Raw genomic sequence first — 16,098 nt, 5'->3', positions numbered from 1 at the left:
CGCCTGGTTCCGCCTGACGTGAGGTCAGTTCCGGCCCGCTCTCGGGTCACGTGAGGCGCGACCCCGCTCGGCAGGCGGCGCGGGGCGGCCCCGGCAGCCAATGGGGACGCGCCTGGCTGCCCCCATTCAAAGTCGGCGGGCGCCGCGGCCAATCGCGGGCCGGGCCCGCCCCCGCACCCCGTGACGGACGCGCGGCGCGGCCAATGGGGCGCGGCGGGGCCTGGCCGGGGCGGCGGCGGCTCGGCGGCGCTGCGAGGCGGCCATGGCGGAGCGGGGCGGCGGCGGCGGCGGCGCGGGGGGAGGCGGCGGCGAGGGCGAGGCGGCGGCGGAGCGCTTCGGGGGGGACATCAGGTGCGCGGCGGGGCCGCTCTGAGGCACGGCACGGCCCGGCGCCGGGAGCCGCTGCACACGGGCCCCTCCGGCCTCTGCGGGCCGCGCTGAGGGGCTGGGGCCGGGACCGGCGGGAGGGGGGGGCAGGGCCCGGGGCCGGGCGCCCACAGCCGGGGGGGTTGGGGGGGGGAGGGGGAGGGGGAGGGGGAGGGGGAGGGGGAGGGGGCGGTGCCGGAGGAGCGCCGGGAGCGGCGAGGGGAAGGGGCCGGGGCCGGGGCCGGGCCGGGCGCGTGCTTGGCGGGTCGGAGCCCGGCCTGCAGCTCCGTGCCCCGGGCAGGCGCGAGCTGTGTCTGTGTGTGCGTGTCTGTGTGTCTCTGTCTGTGTCTGTCTGTCTGTGTCTGTCTGTGTGTCTGTGTCTGTGTGTCTCGGCCTGCCCGCAGGATGGCTCAGCAGCAGGCGCTGAGGTTCCGTGGCCCGGCTCCCCCGCCCAACGCGGTGATGAGGGGCCCGCCGCCCCTCATGAGGCCCCCGCCGCCCTTCGGGATGATGCGAGGGCCCCCGCCGCCACCGCGGCCCCCGTTTGGACGGCCTCCCTTCGACCCCAGCATGCCTCCGATGCCTCCTCCAGGGGGGATTCCGCCACCCATGGGACCTCCGCACCTACAGGTAACGAAGGGGTGGGCGGCCCTGTGGCCTGGTGAGCTGGGACTTGGGAGTTCTTATGTTTGTTTTCATCAATGGCAATAAAAAGAGGAGAGCCGTGGAGATGGGTGAAAAAAACAGGGCATGGCAAAAGCGTCAGGCTCTCGTGCCGTGTAATGACACTCACACACACACAGGGTAATAGAAAAGCAATTTGTTTTCAGTTCCTTAAGGCAACCCTAAGTTAATCACGCAGTTGGGATGAACTCACCACCAGAACGTTTACTAAAAGCTGGCTTCGTGTTGGTGCCTTGTGGCCATGCGCAATGCAGATTCAGTTGTGCTCAGGCTTCTGAGTTCAAGAGAGCAGGCGTGTGAAGGGCACGGCAGTCCTGTAGGGTGACCTGAATCGTGCCACAGCCGCTCAGAGTGGGGATGGCTCATCACAGAGACTGACAGAAGAGCTACCGCACTACATCGAGCTGAATCCCGCTGAAGTTCCTGCTTGAACCACACCTGTAGTCACTGTGGAAGTTTGTTGGTGGTTTTGGTTACCGAGGGACTGGTTAGGTAGAGGAGCAGTAACTCTGAGAACAGGTATGTGGTCAGTGACCCATGAAAAGTTTTAACGGCAGTGTAATCACCATGCGGGACTGCAGGTGGTAAAAATACTGCGTGGTTTATAATAAATGGTTCAAAGCCGCTCTTTATAACTGAGCAGTAAATGCTCGTGCTGTGAAATTTACTTTGCAAAGTATGGATGTGGGCAAGATGGAAAGAAAATAGTGTTGTGAGTTATTTATTGGTATGTTGGATCCTGCTTCGCCTGTGTTTCAGAGCCGCGGGAACATTTATCCTCATTCCTCTGCGTGCAGGTGGGTTCTCTGTGGAACTCTGCAAACCGTATGGCAAACGGCGGGGCTGGAGGGAAGGAAGCAAAGAAGTCAGTAGAGCAGGAACAAGGCCCTAAGCTGCATTTCACCTGAAATAAAACAACAGCAGACTGCAGCCTAATTTAGCGTGGGGATATCATCGTGAGCACAACGTTTCTGGAAGAAAATAGCATGTGTTTTCCATAGCAGCTTTTTCTCTTCCCTTGGGCACGTAGCGTGTTGCTGGAACGTGGGCTGCTCAGGGAGGTGCGAGATAGCTTTAGTTTCACTGAAACCTTCTCAGGTAAACAAAAGTCCTGTGGGACCAAGGATGGGAACAGTAAGTTTGAGGGATGAGAACAGCCCCGTTATCTTGTTGGCTGTTGTCTTTTCTGTTCCTTTCATTTAGCACCAGGGGCCTTGTTCTGTGGTACGATTGCATGCTCAGCCTAAGTTTATGTCAGACCCTATCCACCCATTGCACCTTTCTCCTGGTGCTCTGCAGTCCCATTTTACCTCTTGCTGCTGTGCCCATTCACTGCCTTGAGAGCTGCTGGAGCAAATGAAGGTATCGGAGCGTGCAGCGGAACAGGGGGAAGTGCTGGGCCTTGCTTCCTGATGCTGCCAGTGTCACGAATCAGTCAAAGCTCATGTGAAGCCCAAAGCCTTAGCTGCTGACAGCTCCTTATGTGTTTGATTTATTTTCCAAATGTGTTTCAGCGCTCAGCTGTTACATGGTCACTGTCTCACTGCCGTGCAGCCAGTGTCCTCTGCAGCTCGTTACCACGCAGGGAATCCCCGCACCAAGCGTGTCCCTGTTCTCATGCCCTGCTGTGCATATGGAGCTGAAGGTGGTGGTGTGAAAAGAGGGGAGAAGGTGTGCTGCGTGTGGAGCTGAGGGGGTGTTCTAGGTTCCTGACCTGGGATCCCTTCCCTTGCTCTTGGACTGCCCTGGGGTAGGCTAACTTCTGTTGTCCGGGAAGTGGCAACAGCAGGCAAGAAGTGGGTTCTTTGTGGGGATCGTAGAGCAGCAAAGAGAAAGATCACCCGACGGCCAGGTGGAGGAGCTGTAGAGGAGAAGTAGTCAAGGAAGGAAGGAGTGAAAGGCTGGTGTTACCTAAACGGCTTTTTTTGTTTGTTTTTAATTGTCCACGTGTTCTTGACTTCCTTTATAACTGGTAGGACAGTGCTCAGTAAGACTCGGAGTCAGCACGTGAGTTTAAAAAGCAGTTCAAGATCTCAGTCTTCCAGCAGAAACGCTGATCTCAGGGGAACTTCCAAAAGAAACCAAGCACAAACAGAAACCAAGGACACGGCACATGCTGAAAACCACGAAGGGCAGGACTCAGATTCTCAGTGCACGGGTGCAGCTTGGAGTCAGTTATGAATGTAGAGTTAGAAGCTTTTTACAGCGGGCTGTCTTGGTATTGCATTTCTCAAGAGGAAATATTTTGAATCATAAATCCAGTTAAAACTGGAGTGATTCCCCAAGGAGAAATGTGCACAGGAAATTTCAGAACAGTCTAAATAAACAGGTGAAATAAACGAACTCAACGTACCTTTACCTGGAAAACAGGTTCGTGTGCAACAGTGATGTGTGGGGCACTTCTGAACTTCTTCTGGTGATGCATTAGTGAAGATGTAATTTATTTTATTTTTTTTTGAATTAGCACTAGTCAGTATTTTACTTAAAGGATAACTGAGAAGTAGAATGGATTGGATGAAATCTGCTGCTCTGCTCTGCTAATACATAGGGTGCTTGCGTGTGATTTAATCTCTCTGTGTCCCTTCACTGGGAGAGTCACTGTGACTGCTTGGGGTATTGCAGGAAAACTGCTGGGGACATCTGAGCAGCAGTTCCCAGGGACAGTTCCCATTCTTCCTTTCATGCGTTAGGATATTTTCTCCTTTTTGTGAGAGGAGTTTTCTTTCTCCCCACTTTTTTTCCTGCCACTCTTTTCTGTTGCTTTGCATTCATGTTAACATCTCAGGTGCGAAGCGCTTCCCACAGCTGCCCTAGGTGGTGGTTTGTCAGGGAGTGCGTGCTCTGAAGCGATAGCATTAGCGGTCAGAGGAGCTCTCCAGGCTGGTGGAGGTAGCCGTACCATAGCTGTAATGTGTGTTGGTGTTTTAATAAGGGAAAACCCTCCCTGAAAATCGTATATCATATTTCACTATTATTATTTATTATATGCCTTCAGAGACCACCATTCATGCCTCCTCCCATGGGTAGCATGCCCCCACCTCCTGGAATGATGTTCCCTCCGGGGATGCCGCCTGTCACTGCCCCTGGAACACCAGCAATGCCCCCAGCAGAAGAGATTTGGGTAGAAAACAAAACTCCAGATGGCAAGGTAAGATGAATACCAGAAACAACAGAGCAATGTGTGTCTGCTGCTGCTGTAAAGATGTTGTCAGATGGTCCTGCACACGGAGGCTCCGGATCTTTCAAAAACGATTGTGCGGTTGTCCTATGCTCTCATTGATCCTCTCAGTAGTAGGACTTACCTGTGCTTAGAGTGGCAGCAGTTACACCACTTTATGAGTGCTTCCCCTCCAGAAAAACGGTTGTTTGATGGCGGTGCTCTTGAATTGCAGGTCTATTTCTATAATGCGCGTACACGTGAGTCTGCGTGGACTAAGCCAGATGGGGTCAAAGTTATCCAGCAGTCGGAGCTGACGCCGATGTTGGCGGCCCAGGCCCAGGCTCAGGCCCAAGCAGTAGGTGCCTCCACGCCAACCACCAGCAGTCCCGCGTCTGCAGCATCGCCGTCAACGTCCTCGAGTACTCAGTCCTCCACAACCTCCACCACAACCACAGCCACGTCAGTTTCACAGACGATTTCCAGTGAGTACCTCGGGGGTTCTCAAGCTTTGCAGCACTGGGGATGCTGCTCTGGGGAGTCGCTGCAGCAAAAACGTAATATCCAGAAGGAAGCAATTGCTCCGTAAAGTAGAATATGTTTTTAAAGTACAGCATTTAATCCGGAAGACCCTTGCATGTGAACTTTTTTCTTCAGGAGACCAGTACTGTATTCAGGTAGATAAATCGCTAGTCAGTATGCAGCCCTTTTCCTTTAGGTCTTTGTGTTTTTTCCTGCTGTTATCATCTCCAAGCTGTTATACGTCCATTTCCTTTTGACTTTAGTTAAAGCTAAACCGATCTTATAAGTGTCTCACAAAAGTTAATTTGAGGTAGGAATTGCACTTGCACCAATTTCCTCTGTTTCCAAAATTGCATTTGTTGCTTTTAGAGGAAATCTTCCAGCGCTGCTTCTGGACTGCATAGAATTGGTTGATTGCAGAACTGAGCTGCTTCTGATGTCTTATTTTTGTTGCTAGAAGTTTTCAGAGTAAACCTCATAAGTTCCCATTTTTTTAGAGTTGCATAAAAATAGGAAAAAGAAAGTCCTTAGACCCATAATTATTCACTGATTACTTTTGAATAATCTGAAAATTACTGCTGTTTACATGGGCTGAGTCTTTGCTTCCAAAGATTTTCCAACTGAGGGAACCTCAAGAGAATGGGGACTGAATTTATGCAGCGTGGACATAATGCATCTACGTGCAAACAGTTGATTTGTCATGTAGGTTGATTGGCATCTGTGTGCTAACAAGTGCCTGTAGTGCAGAGCGTCTACGCAGAGCTGTATTTTATGTAGTAGAAATCTATTTGCTGGAGTGCGTCACAAGCAAACAATTCAGGAAAAAAATAAATAAAAATCACCTAGCATGGACAAAGCAAGGCGTGCCTACCACCCAGAGGTTTGGGCAGGGTTACTGCCTGTGCCGGGCTTCTGAAAGCACAACACGTACGTTGGTGTGGCGTGCTGTTGTTTGATGGTCTTGGTGACCGTAGCTGTGCTGGCAGAAGTGTGTACAGTGGTCAGGCCAAAGAGTGTGAGGAGACAAGCAGTTGCTGACCTGTTCGATCTCCAGCTGTAGTGGATATGTTCCTCCCCTCCAGTTACTTCACCATTTTTCTGTAGCAGGTGAGCCAAGCCAAGCTTAATTTACAGTTCCTCCCAAATGAAAGGAAGTCAAATTCAGGTAACCTGTAAATTGTGCTTCCAGTTAGCACTGGAGGGCAGACAGATCGTTAGAGCAGCAAATACTTTGTATGGCTCAAGGCATTCAATGGCTTTAATTTGAAGGTGTTGTGGTTTAACCCGGCCGGCAGCTACACACCACGCAGCCGTTCGCTCACCCTCCCCCCTCCCTCTCTGGGATGGGGGAGAGAAACGGGAAAGTGAAGCCTGTGAGTCAAGATAAAGACGGCTTATTAAGACAGAAAAATAATAATAATAAATAATAATAATATCAATAATGATGCTAATAGTACTACTAATAATGTGTACAAACAAGTGATGCACAATGCAATTGCTCACCACCCGCTGACCGATGCCCAGCCTATCCCCGAGCAGCCGCCCCCCCACCCTGGCTAGCCACCCCTGTATATTGTTCAGCATGACCCCAGACAGGATGGAATACCCCTTTGGCCAGTTTGGGTCAGCTGTCCTGGGTCTGTCCCCTCCCAGCTCCTGCTGCACCCCCAGCCTGCCTGCTGGCAGGACAGAGCGAGAAGCTGAGACGTCCTTGGCTTGGTGTAAGCGCTGCTCTGCAACAACTAAAACATCAGTGTGTTATCAGCACTCTTCTCATCCTAAGCCAAAACATAGCACCCTACCAGCTGCTAGGAGGGAAATTAATTCTGTCCTAACTGAAACCAGGAGAGAAGGAGAACTTAATACCGTGTTCAGTTGCTTTGTTGCAATATGGTCTGGTGTCACCAACTCTAACCATTTTGATGAGTAACAAGAAGCAGGTGGAAGGTGCTAGCCTAGGTTTCTGAGAACTACTCCTGCTTTTGCAATAGCACTTTGTTTATGCACGTTCTCTGAAACAAAATTTCCTAATGTGAAACGCTAAGAGTCTGCTCTACTTCTGCCTGTGCTACCTGCTAAACTTTGTCTTTGCTTTCCAGAACTGTTACTGTTGGTGTCTATATCTAGGTGATAAAATTTTATGATTTAAAATAATTTTACAACTCTCAGGCCCGGCTTGTAAAAGGCTGGAGCTTCTAGCTAAGCTTCGTTGTTGTCTGGTACTGGTTTGACGCAGGACTTAGAAGAAATGACATACTGACTGTTGTCTCTGTTTCCCTAAATTGTAGGCAGTGCTAAGAACTTTCACCTGTCCTGAAACACTTAACAACAGGCCCAAAATCTTTATCTAAATACCTTAACACTGGGTCTTACTGGGAATGTTTCTGGTCGTCATTAGATAACGGAGACAGAGACAGTGTGCCTATGTGTGAGGTGTTCGTGAGCTGGTGGGTTTGGTGGTTGTTTTTTTTTTTGGTTAACTCATTTTTTCAACAGCTCCTCTTCTCCACCAAACCTTTGGAGTACCGATTTGTAAGATCAGTCACTTGGATCTCTAGTTTCCGTTTTGCCAGTGCTTTGATGTGTAGCACTATTCCTGGTTAAATGCTAATTTCAGCCGTGCCACTGGGATTGCGGAATTGAATTGTGGTATTGTGTTTTTCCACTGGGAGGCACTGGAGACCAAGAAAATTCTTGCAGCTTCTGAACAAAAAAGTGCTTTGCTTTTCCATGTTTAATTACACGTTTTAAATGGATACTTTTCCATTCTTGGATCACGCATTCATAAGCACAGTTTTAGACCGTCATGCACATGCTGCGGTCGTTATGCTTGTTTAAAAACAAACCACCTTTGTTCGTTCAGTGTAAGAATGAACACGTTTTCCAAACTCTGTAATGTTCCCTTTTATTCTTCTGAACAGGGATACAGAGAAGAATTTAATTTATTTACTAAGCAAGCTCTGTTTGTCCTTTGCTATACTTTTGGCACTACTATGGAGACTTGTTAGGAATAAAGAGTGTTTACAAAGTAAAACTTGAAATTGACTTTCTTTGTAAATACCTAGTGTTACAGAGAAGGCAAAGGCTTTTTTCTCTCCAAGAGTCTTCCTGTTGATTTTATCTAAGCGTATCTGCTTATGTGACATCTGTTGGGAAACAGAGAGCCAGTATGTTTGCAGCCAATATATTGTAGTACCTAAGATACAAGGTGTTCTTTGTATTTTTTTTTTTTTTTTTTTATCAGCACCTACCACACAAGACCAGACCCCGAGTTCGGGTGTTTCAGTTGCCACACCATCAGTCAGTGTTTCAACCTCTGCTCCTTCTGCTACACCTGTGCAGACTGTACCCCAGCCAGTCCCACAGACATTGCCTCCTGCAGTTCCTCATGCAGTACCTCAACCAACTGCAGCAATTCCTGCTTTTCCACCAGTAATGGTACCTCCATTTCGTGTCCCCCTTCCTGGCATGCCTATTCCACTTCCAGGTAAATTGGCGAACTGTAATTGTCTTGTCCGCTACATGTCCATGTTGTCAATTTGTTTGCACTCATGTGTCCACTGTGTATGGAACTTGCCTGAATCCTCTCCACTTAGAATGTTTTTGAAAGAATTCAGGGTTAGCAGACAGACTTTTTAATTAACAATGAAAATGAAATTTTTGACTTGAATTCTTTGATATCTGTATCAGAAAATAGCTACATTTAAACATGTAACCCTTTATCTTTTATATGATTGGAAATACAACAATTGCACTAAACACTTCCTAGTCTTACGGCATGTATCTATCTTGTCATCCTATTTAAAAAAAAAAAAAAAGTGAGCTTTGGCCGGAATCTATAAGTGACTGAGAAAACTGTAGCTCTGTATTTTACCAGTTGCAATATCACTTAAACTTTTTTCAACTTGTTTGGTGTAGACCTCGAGTCTTGGGCTTATTCTAGATTAGGACACGGATTATAGCCGAAGAAAGTCAGATGAAAATAATTTATGAGCAGGAAAAATTACCATTCAAATGCGTTGCCCTCAAGTGATGTTGGGTGTTTGCAGTTCCTTTGTTCTGCAACTATTAAGTGTGGTGCTGAATGTCTAAGCAAGATGTTGAGCTTTAACCAGAGGGCAGTTAAATTTAGGCATTCAGGATGCCAGGGTGCTATCCGTAAGCTTCAGATGTAAAGACCATTGGGACAGAATCATAGATGGGAGCCCTCTGGTGCCTGGCTTAGTTATATTTTATCAAGTTTTGATAAAGACATTTGGTTAGATACTGAAGGAGATATTTTAGGCCGGCACAATTTTGGACTCGACCTGCTCTTTGTAACCACTGAACAGGTCTTAGTTGGTCCTGCAAACCACTCCTTGCTTAAACGATCCAGTTCTCATGGATACAGTTCCTGTTGCTTCTGTTTCAGTGCGTAGTGGTGTAATTAAATACTTGAGAGCTGGTGGTTTTCCCTTGCAAGGAAAGCCTTGAGACTGCAGTTGTGTTGGATACAAGTTAGTTTCTGAAGAAGAATTACAAAGAAGCAGCTCTGAGCTGCCTCCTGGCATCTTTTGCTCTGTACAGGCTGAGGGAGGTGACTTCTTTCCCGCTGTCCACTCAATGCCTAGATGCAGTACGTACGATGGGTGGCTTTAACCTCCCATTTAATTAATTAGATGAAAAAAAATGCTTTAGAACACTCCTTATATCCTCTTTGATAAAAAGATAAAAGCACCAAAATAGTTCAAAGGGGTATTCGTTTTACCCATCAGGTAGAAAATATGTGGAATAAAAAGCATTTATTTTAAGAGAGACTAGAAGAGAGAACCAACTTTTAGTTGTTTCTTCTAGAAGCATATTACATTTTCAAATAACTAGGCAAAGCTTTTGCAGCTGTAGTACACTTGAAAAGGCAATCACAGCGTAGTGCTCCTTGTTTAAGGACAGATAAACATTCTGAACGTCATATTCAAGGTGGGGTGAAAAATGAGTAAAGAATGTGGGGAGAATTCTGCTGTCTGTGTATTTGTGAGGTCTGGGAGAACAAGAGAAATGGCTAAGCCTTAGAAGTGGCCAGCTGACTGCTCTTACCTGCAGTTTCTGACGCTGTCAGCAAAGAATCAGAGTAGTGCGGAGGGTTCTTATGCATCTTGGAAAGATACAACCACCTACTTAGCTGTGAACTGTCTGGTAAAATGCGAATGGTTAAACTGGCAGAGGTGAGCACCACTGAAAATGGACACCCTGGGCTGTGTGGTTGGTTGATTTTTTTTTTTTGTAAGTTCTCAGTCAAAGAATTTATCGAGTGCAGAAGGAAAGACAGAGGAAGAGTGTCAGTCACCTCCTCCTTAGACTCTTACTTGAAAACGAGTCTTTCAGAACTTCAGGGGTAGTAAGTGCAGATGTGGCCTCTCCTGTTCTCGTGGTGAGATGAGCCTTCGGGGTTGAACCCATAACACACGGGAGGGATACCCAGCAGAAAAGAGCATGTTTCTGCTGATGAGTCAAATTTGTTATTTTGCCTGATTACAGAATAAAATAATTTTACTCCTTTCAGCTAGCTCTAGCCTGAGTTGATTGTAATGGTTTACAACCCCCATAAAAACAAACAAACAAACAAAAAAGTTTAAAGAGAAGTCAAAATGAGTTCAAGGCAGTGAAAGGTGAATTCAAAAAGGCTTACAAAGTTTTTAATGTATAGATGTTTGGGACTTTGAGCAGTTCGTATAAAATCAGCTGGATTGCTTTTAAGTTACAGGGACAGTTGATGAATGCCATTGTCATGTGATTGCAAAGTTAATCTCTGTATTGTGCTGTAGTAAGACGGAGCAATGGAAGAGTTGATTAGTGATATCTCGTAATCTCAGATCTTAAAAAGTAAGTCTGCTTTCTCTTAATTCATATGTTAAAAGTTAGCTGTGTGTTTGAAAATGAACTTGGCAGAGGAAACAGCTTGGGTATTTGCAAGTCGTATCTGCGCTGTGGTATCTCGAATCTCAGCAGTCCCGCAGATGGCGCTATTTATACTGACCCACTTCTAAGACATGCTGTAACTTCCTTAACAAAACGAATTTTTGAGTACATAAGGTGACTCTCCTCCCAGATTTAGAGAAATGCTTCATTCAGTGCTGTTTGAGTCATTGTTTTTGTGTCTCAAGTCATACTTTTTTTATAAAACTTGTTTTGGATTCTTTCATTGAAGTAATTAGTAAAGAACATTACAATTAACATTACAATTCTATCTTTTTGCAAATATTTTTGAAATAAATTGGCAATATTTTTAGTACACTTTTGATACTACATCTCTAATGAAGAAAAATAGAAGTTACATTTGTTATAAACACAGGGGTTTAATTTCACTTTGTGCTGGAGGATTTCCAACCTCATGTGATGGAATTGAAATAGTTTAGGGAGAAGCTTCTGATGTGTTTCAGTTTCCAAGTGTCAAAACTGGACCGATGTAGAGAAAACTTGTGCAGCTTCCTTCTGTACCCTAACATGAAGGTTTTTGGAAATGCATTCCCCTTACACCTGTCTAATTTCCTAATGAATTTTTCATCTAATTGAAGAGGATTAGATGCTTTCCCCTTTGTGGCCTGTGTCACAGCTGGAGAGCAGAACAGTGCATGATGGCTTTGGAGAACTAATGCTGTTTTCAGAGCATTTTCAGCTCATGACATTCTAGGTAACAAAAAATGAAGGAAATATTTGCTGCCACTGACCTAGTGCAGCTTTGTGTACCTCTGTACGTGGCTTCATGGCTTTTATTACTCCCCTCTCCCCTTCTTCTACCTCCAGCCTTTCCTTAATGACCTTCATCACCTCACCTTTTCCTCTGGGTTGGACTTGGATTTCATCCCACCACTCCCTGCTAGTTGGACTAGTTTAAATCTGTCCTCCTCTGGCTACTACTTCCTAAATGCAGCAGCAGACTGAAAGAAGCAAAGACAGTCGGTTTCACTTTGCTGCTGCTCTGATGGATCTGTCTGAGCAGATGCTGTCAGTGGAGAACATCTCCATTAGCATAATCTTCCATGGTGCTACCTTGCCTAGGATGAACTTAAACCCCTGAGTCGTCATTCAAACATTGTGGTGGGTTTTTTGTTGTTTTTTCTTTTTTTTTTTTTTTTTTTAAGCAGCATCCCAGTAATTGCTAAACAGATGGCTTAATGTAGGCAGAAACTGTTGCTGCAGCTTAAAATCAGTTTTAAATTTGATCTGGCATAAAATTCTGGAGCACAAATAATTCACATTTTCTTGTCTAAGAGGCTTTCTTTTTTGCCAGCTGAAAATGGCATTCCAAATTGTAGCAGGAAATCTGTAGCACCCAGACTCCCAGTGGTAGCTGACGTACAATGGCAGCTTTCCAACATGCTTGCTTATCCATTTTACAGGTGTAGCAATGATGCAAATAGTCAGCTGCCCGTATGTAAAGACAGTCGCTACCACCAAGACCGGTAATTTTCAAAACCATCTTAGTTCGTTTTGTCTGTAAGTTGGCATGGTAGTGAATGTTGTTGTTTATTTTTTATTTATTTATTTGCTTCCCCCAATTAATTGAATATCTATACTTTACTTTCAAGACCAGTATAAATGCAAATATCGTATTTGGTCAGGAAACAACTTTCCCAATTAACTGTTAGTGGTAGCTTATTTTTATACAAAAAAAAATCCAGTACATTTTTCTGTAATCACTGAGTTCTGTAATAATTGTGAACCTCTTCATGCCCATACCTCTTAGTTATTAGTTTCTTGTGTGTGGATTTTTGTTTTTCTGACTTCCACATGTATAGTGACATGATTGTGCTTGCATGTTGGTGTGCGTGTACGTGTCTTAGTATAAATTTTTAATTTTTCATATTATGCATTTAAGAAATGCCATTTACTGAAGTTAGTTTATGGCAATGTGTAATGTGTACTTTTTCCCCTTATTTAAAATGAAACTTTTTCATGCAAATGGTGAAAGCTCAAAACTATGATCTTGTGATGCTAGTCGTATCCAATTCACTTCTATAGAAGTTGTCATTCAAAATACTTTCAGTATATCCATTTTGTTGGGATAAACAGAGAATTAACAGAATAACGTAGCATTTTGACTTTTTTACCTTTGCATATCTGCTTGGCATTTTGCTTTAGGATGTGAATAAAATGTTTTTTCCAGTCTTCAATACTAAACAAAACCATCAGAATCTGAAATAATTTAATTCTTATTTCTTTTTCATCCAAGGCTCTAAATTTATGTTAATTTTTAAGTCAGGGTTTAAGATATACCAGAGTTCTGATCCATATTGTATTGTATGGCTGAAATTCAAACCAACATTGTTGTTATTACTTATTTTTTTTTTTTTACACAAAAGCATTAGGAGTATGTTAAAATGACAGAATTATTCCACTGTTTAATTATAACTTGCTACAGAGAAATAAGAAAGATGTGTTTCTTAGCATAATGCTTCATTTTGAAGTGTTAAAGGAAATGTCTAAAAACTAACAGGCTTTGTTCTGTGTAGAATTGGAAATTAATTAAAAATTTACTTATCTGTTTTTCTTGGTAACACAGGCATTACTGATCAGAAAATGTAGGAAGGAAGTTCAGTAACTATGCCTTGCTTTCGAATTTCATTTTCAAAATAATTTTTATGTACTTTGTAAAGTAAGTCAGTAAAGTGCTAGGTTTTTGTTCTTGGGTATTTCATTGTCATTTACTGTTCTGTTTCCTTTCCCTTTTTTCTTTTCTCTTTTTTTGTTTGTTCTTTATATAGGTGTCTTGCCAGGAATGGCACCTCCCATTGTACCTATGATCCATCCTCAGGTTGCTATTGCCGCTTCACCTGCCACATTGGCTGGAGCAACAGCAGTCTCTGAGTGGACAGAGTATAAAACAGCAGATGGAAAGACTTACTATTACAACAACAGGACTTTGGAGTCAACGTGGGAAAAACCCCAAGAACTGAAAGAAAAAGGTACTTTAATACAGCTTTATACCAGGCAAAATTCCTTAGACCATTAATGGTTGTGTTTGAAAATATGAACAAGAATTTTTCTAATCCAGTATCTGCCTTAAGCATATTTTGAAATCCTGATTATAAGGATCCACTTAGAATCACAGAATCATTCAGGTTGGAAAAGACCTCCAAGATCATCTGGTCCAACCATCCCCCACTATCAGTATCACCCACTAAATCATGTCCCTAAGTGCCAGGTCCAACCTTTCCTTAAACGCCTGCAGGGACAGTGATTCTGCTGCCTCCCTGGGCTACCCATTCCAGTGCCGAACTAAAGACACTTAAGCTGTTTGAGCCTGGAAGTTGTAGCTTCTTTGTTTCCCACTGCACTGAAAGAGTATTTTGTTCTAGAGTTGCTTTGATATCCTGTAACACACAAATAAATGAGTCTTTCCCCTCCAGTAGAGTGTAAATACTGTACCTACTCATCTGTTTGACGAGATCGGAAAGAAAGACAGAAAGGTGCAGGTGGGGGGATCATTTATTTTAAAGAGTGTAAACCAGGAAAGTATGTTGTTTGTGAAAAGCTAAGTGTATGATAAGTTTTGAAATAGGAAGAAATTACCTCCTGCCCCCCCAGTTCCCAAGTTGTATTCAGGTCATATTCTTGTCTTAATTTTTATCCACATTATATCAATGGGTGTTTTCCTTTGGAGGCAAATTCTTGTATCACAAATAAGGAAGAAGGGGCAAAAATCTTGTGGCTTTTTTTTTTTTTTTTTCAATTTGAAGTCTTTTTTGGGAGAAATAAAATACAGTCAGAGCAAATAGTTCTTGCTCTTATTCTCTCATGAATTTTTAGTAACAAGAAGTCTCTGTTTAGACACACTTCAAACACTTATGCAGTGAGCTAGTTTAATTGATACCCATCTTTCTAATAACTCGGGTATAAATAATAGCTCTGCAATTTAGTGATGTGAAGTCACCTAAGCAAATACCAGTTTTGCTGACTGAAGATTATATGTTGTTTTTTTTTAAATGGGTACAGTGCAATTTTCAGATGAGTCTCCATGAATTTTCAGATGTGTTTTTTTGTCACAGCATTTCTAATCTGAAGGTGGCCTTCAATGTTGCATGCAATCTAGAAAATATTTCCTGGAAGTTCTGGAATCCTTATGTAATCCTAGCTCTGTATATACTTCATTTATTATTAACTCTGTATTGAATTACTTGAGTAAATTTAATGTTTCCCTCTCTGGATTTATCTTTTGATGCTTCATTTGCAAACCTATGCCTTAATTTAGAACAATTCAAAAAAACCCACTTCTCATCATGGTGTAGACTTTTTTTGTAATTGGATCCTTACTTGCAAAAGGAACGTCAGCCTATCTGACCGTAACTGCTAGTAAATACTGTTCGTAGGAGAATTTGAAGTCAAAGGAAGTCTTTGCCATTGTGATGGGAAAGAAATACTCTCAACTACACGTAATCACAAAGTGGCTAGCAATTAAGTTGAAGACCTCAAGGCTTCTCTTCTTGCTTTTCTTTATAAATTTAATGTTTTTCCAATTAGCTTTTTTCCATAGTTTTTGCATGATGTACTTACCAAAAAAAAAAGGCTTCCTTGCCAATGTCCCAGTATCTCATGTTGAAACTTAAGACTTTTTGTTTTAAAAGTTGAATACTTATTTGAATATGGATGATATTTTTTATTAGTGTTTTGGCTATTTCTATCGATATGCTTTAGCTAGCTTTTTAACAGCTAAAGTTGTCCTGCAGTATTTCCTTGTCCAGTCCCAAGTAGATCATGCTACAGGAGATGAGATTATTTTTATAAGCACACATTGTAAAGCACAAGGAGGATGGAATGGGGTGAAAACACGTTAAAAATAAAATTTTCCAATTTACAACAGCAAAAGTGAAACTTACTGATAAAAAAACCACGTCTCTTTTGGTTCTATAATTGTTTATTAATAATACTAAGGAAATTTTTATCTTCATGCAGAAAAAATGGAAGAGAAGATTAAAGAGCCGATTAAAGAACCTATGGAGGAGCCTTTACCAATGGAGACAGAGGAAGAAGAGCCAAAAGAAGAACCTATAAAAGAACTTATAAAGGAGGTAAAAGACCTTGCAACCAAATAGTCAGTATCGCCATTTTGAATCCTACATCCTACAGGTGTGGATGCATCTGTAGACCAGGCATATTGACAGGAGACATGGTTAGTAGTTTGAGTTCTTGAATTCCTGGGGTGATTTTGAAAGCCTTCCTTTTTGGCCTCACAGCTTTTTTTTTTTTTTTTTTTTAAGGGGGAAAAAAACTTTACAAGAATCATAGTATGTGAATTAAGTTTAAAAAAAAAAAAATAATAAATTAATGTGAACATAAAAAAAAAAAATAGGTAATTACATCGGTGTGATGATTTCTCATCTGAAGATGTTCAG

At 43.4% G+C, this 16,098-nt stretch overlaps 1 protein-coding gene across 4 annotated transcripts in view; it reads left to right on the top strand.

The window, feature by feature from the left end:
* Nucleotides 1-201: 201 nt before the first annotated feature.
* TCERG1 (transcription elongation regulator 1) overlaps nucleotides 202-16,098 on the top strand; it is a 34,426-nt gene continuing 18,529 nt past the window's right edge. For 2 of the 4 annotated variants that reach the window (XM_084536169.1, XM_084536168.1), the window contains exons 1-8: nucleotides 202-351; nucleotides 771-996; nucleotides 4,046-4,198; nucleotides 4,443-4,692; nucleotides 7,974-8,216; nucleotides 12,106-12,168; nucleotides 13,471-13,671; nucleotides 15,659-15,774. In XM_084536169.1, coding sequence (XP_084392295.1) covers nucleotides 263-351; nucleotides 771-996; nucleotides 4,046-4,198; nucleotides 4,443-4,692; nucleotides 7,974-8,216; nucleotides 12,106-12,168; nucleotides 13,471-13,671; nucleotides 15,659-15,774 — 1,341 coding nt within the window. In that variant the 5' untranslated portion in view covers nucleotides 202-262. The remainder of the gene's footprint in view (nucleotides 352-770; nucleotides 997-4,045; nucleotides 4,199-4,442; nucleotides 4,693-7,973; nucleotides 8,217-12,105; nucleotides 12,169-13,470; nucleotides 13,672-15,658; nucleotides 15,775-16,098) is intronic. The other 2 variants (XM_084536170.1, XM_084536171.1) reach the window with 2 other exon arrangements.

Source organism: Aythya ferina, assembly GCF_964211825.1.
Source record: "Aythya ferina genome assembly, chromosome: 14".
NCBI lineage: Eukaryota > Metazoa > Chordata > Aves > Anseriformes > Anatidae > Aythya > Aythya ferina.
The sequence above is the reverse complement of the archived record's forward strand: the minus strand, read 5'-3'. Positions and strand labels throughout refer to the sequence as shown.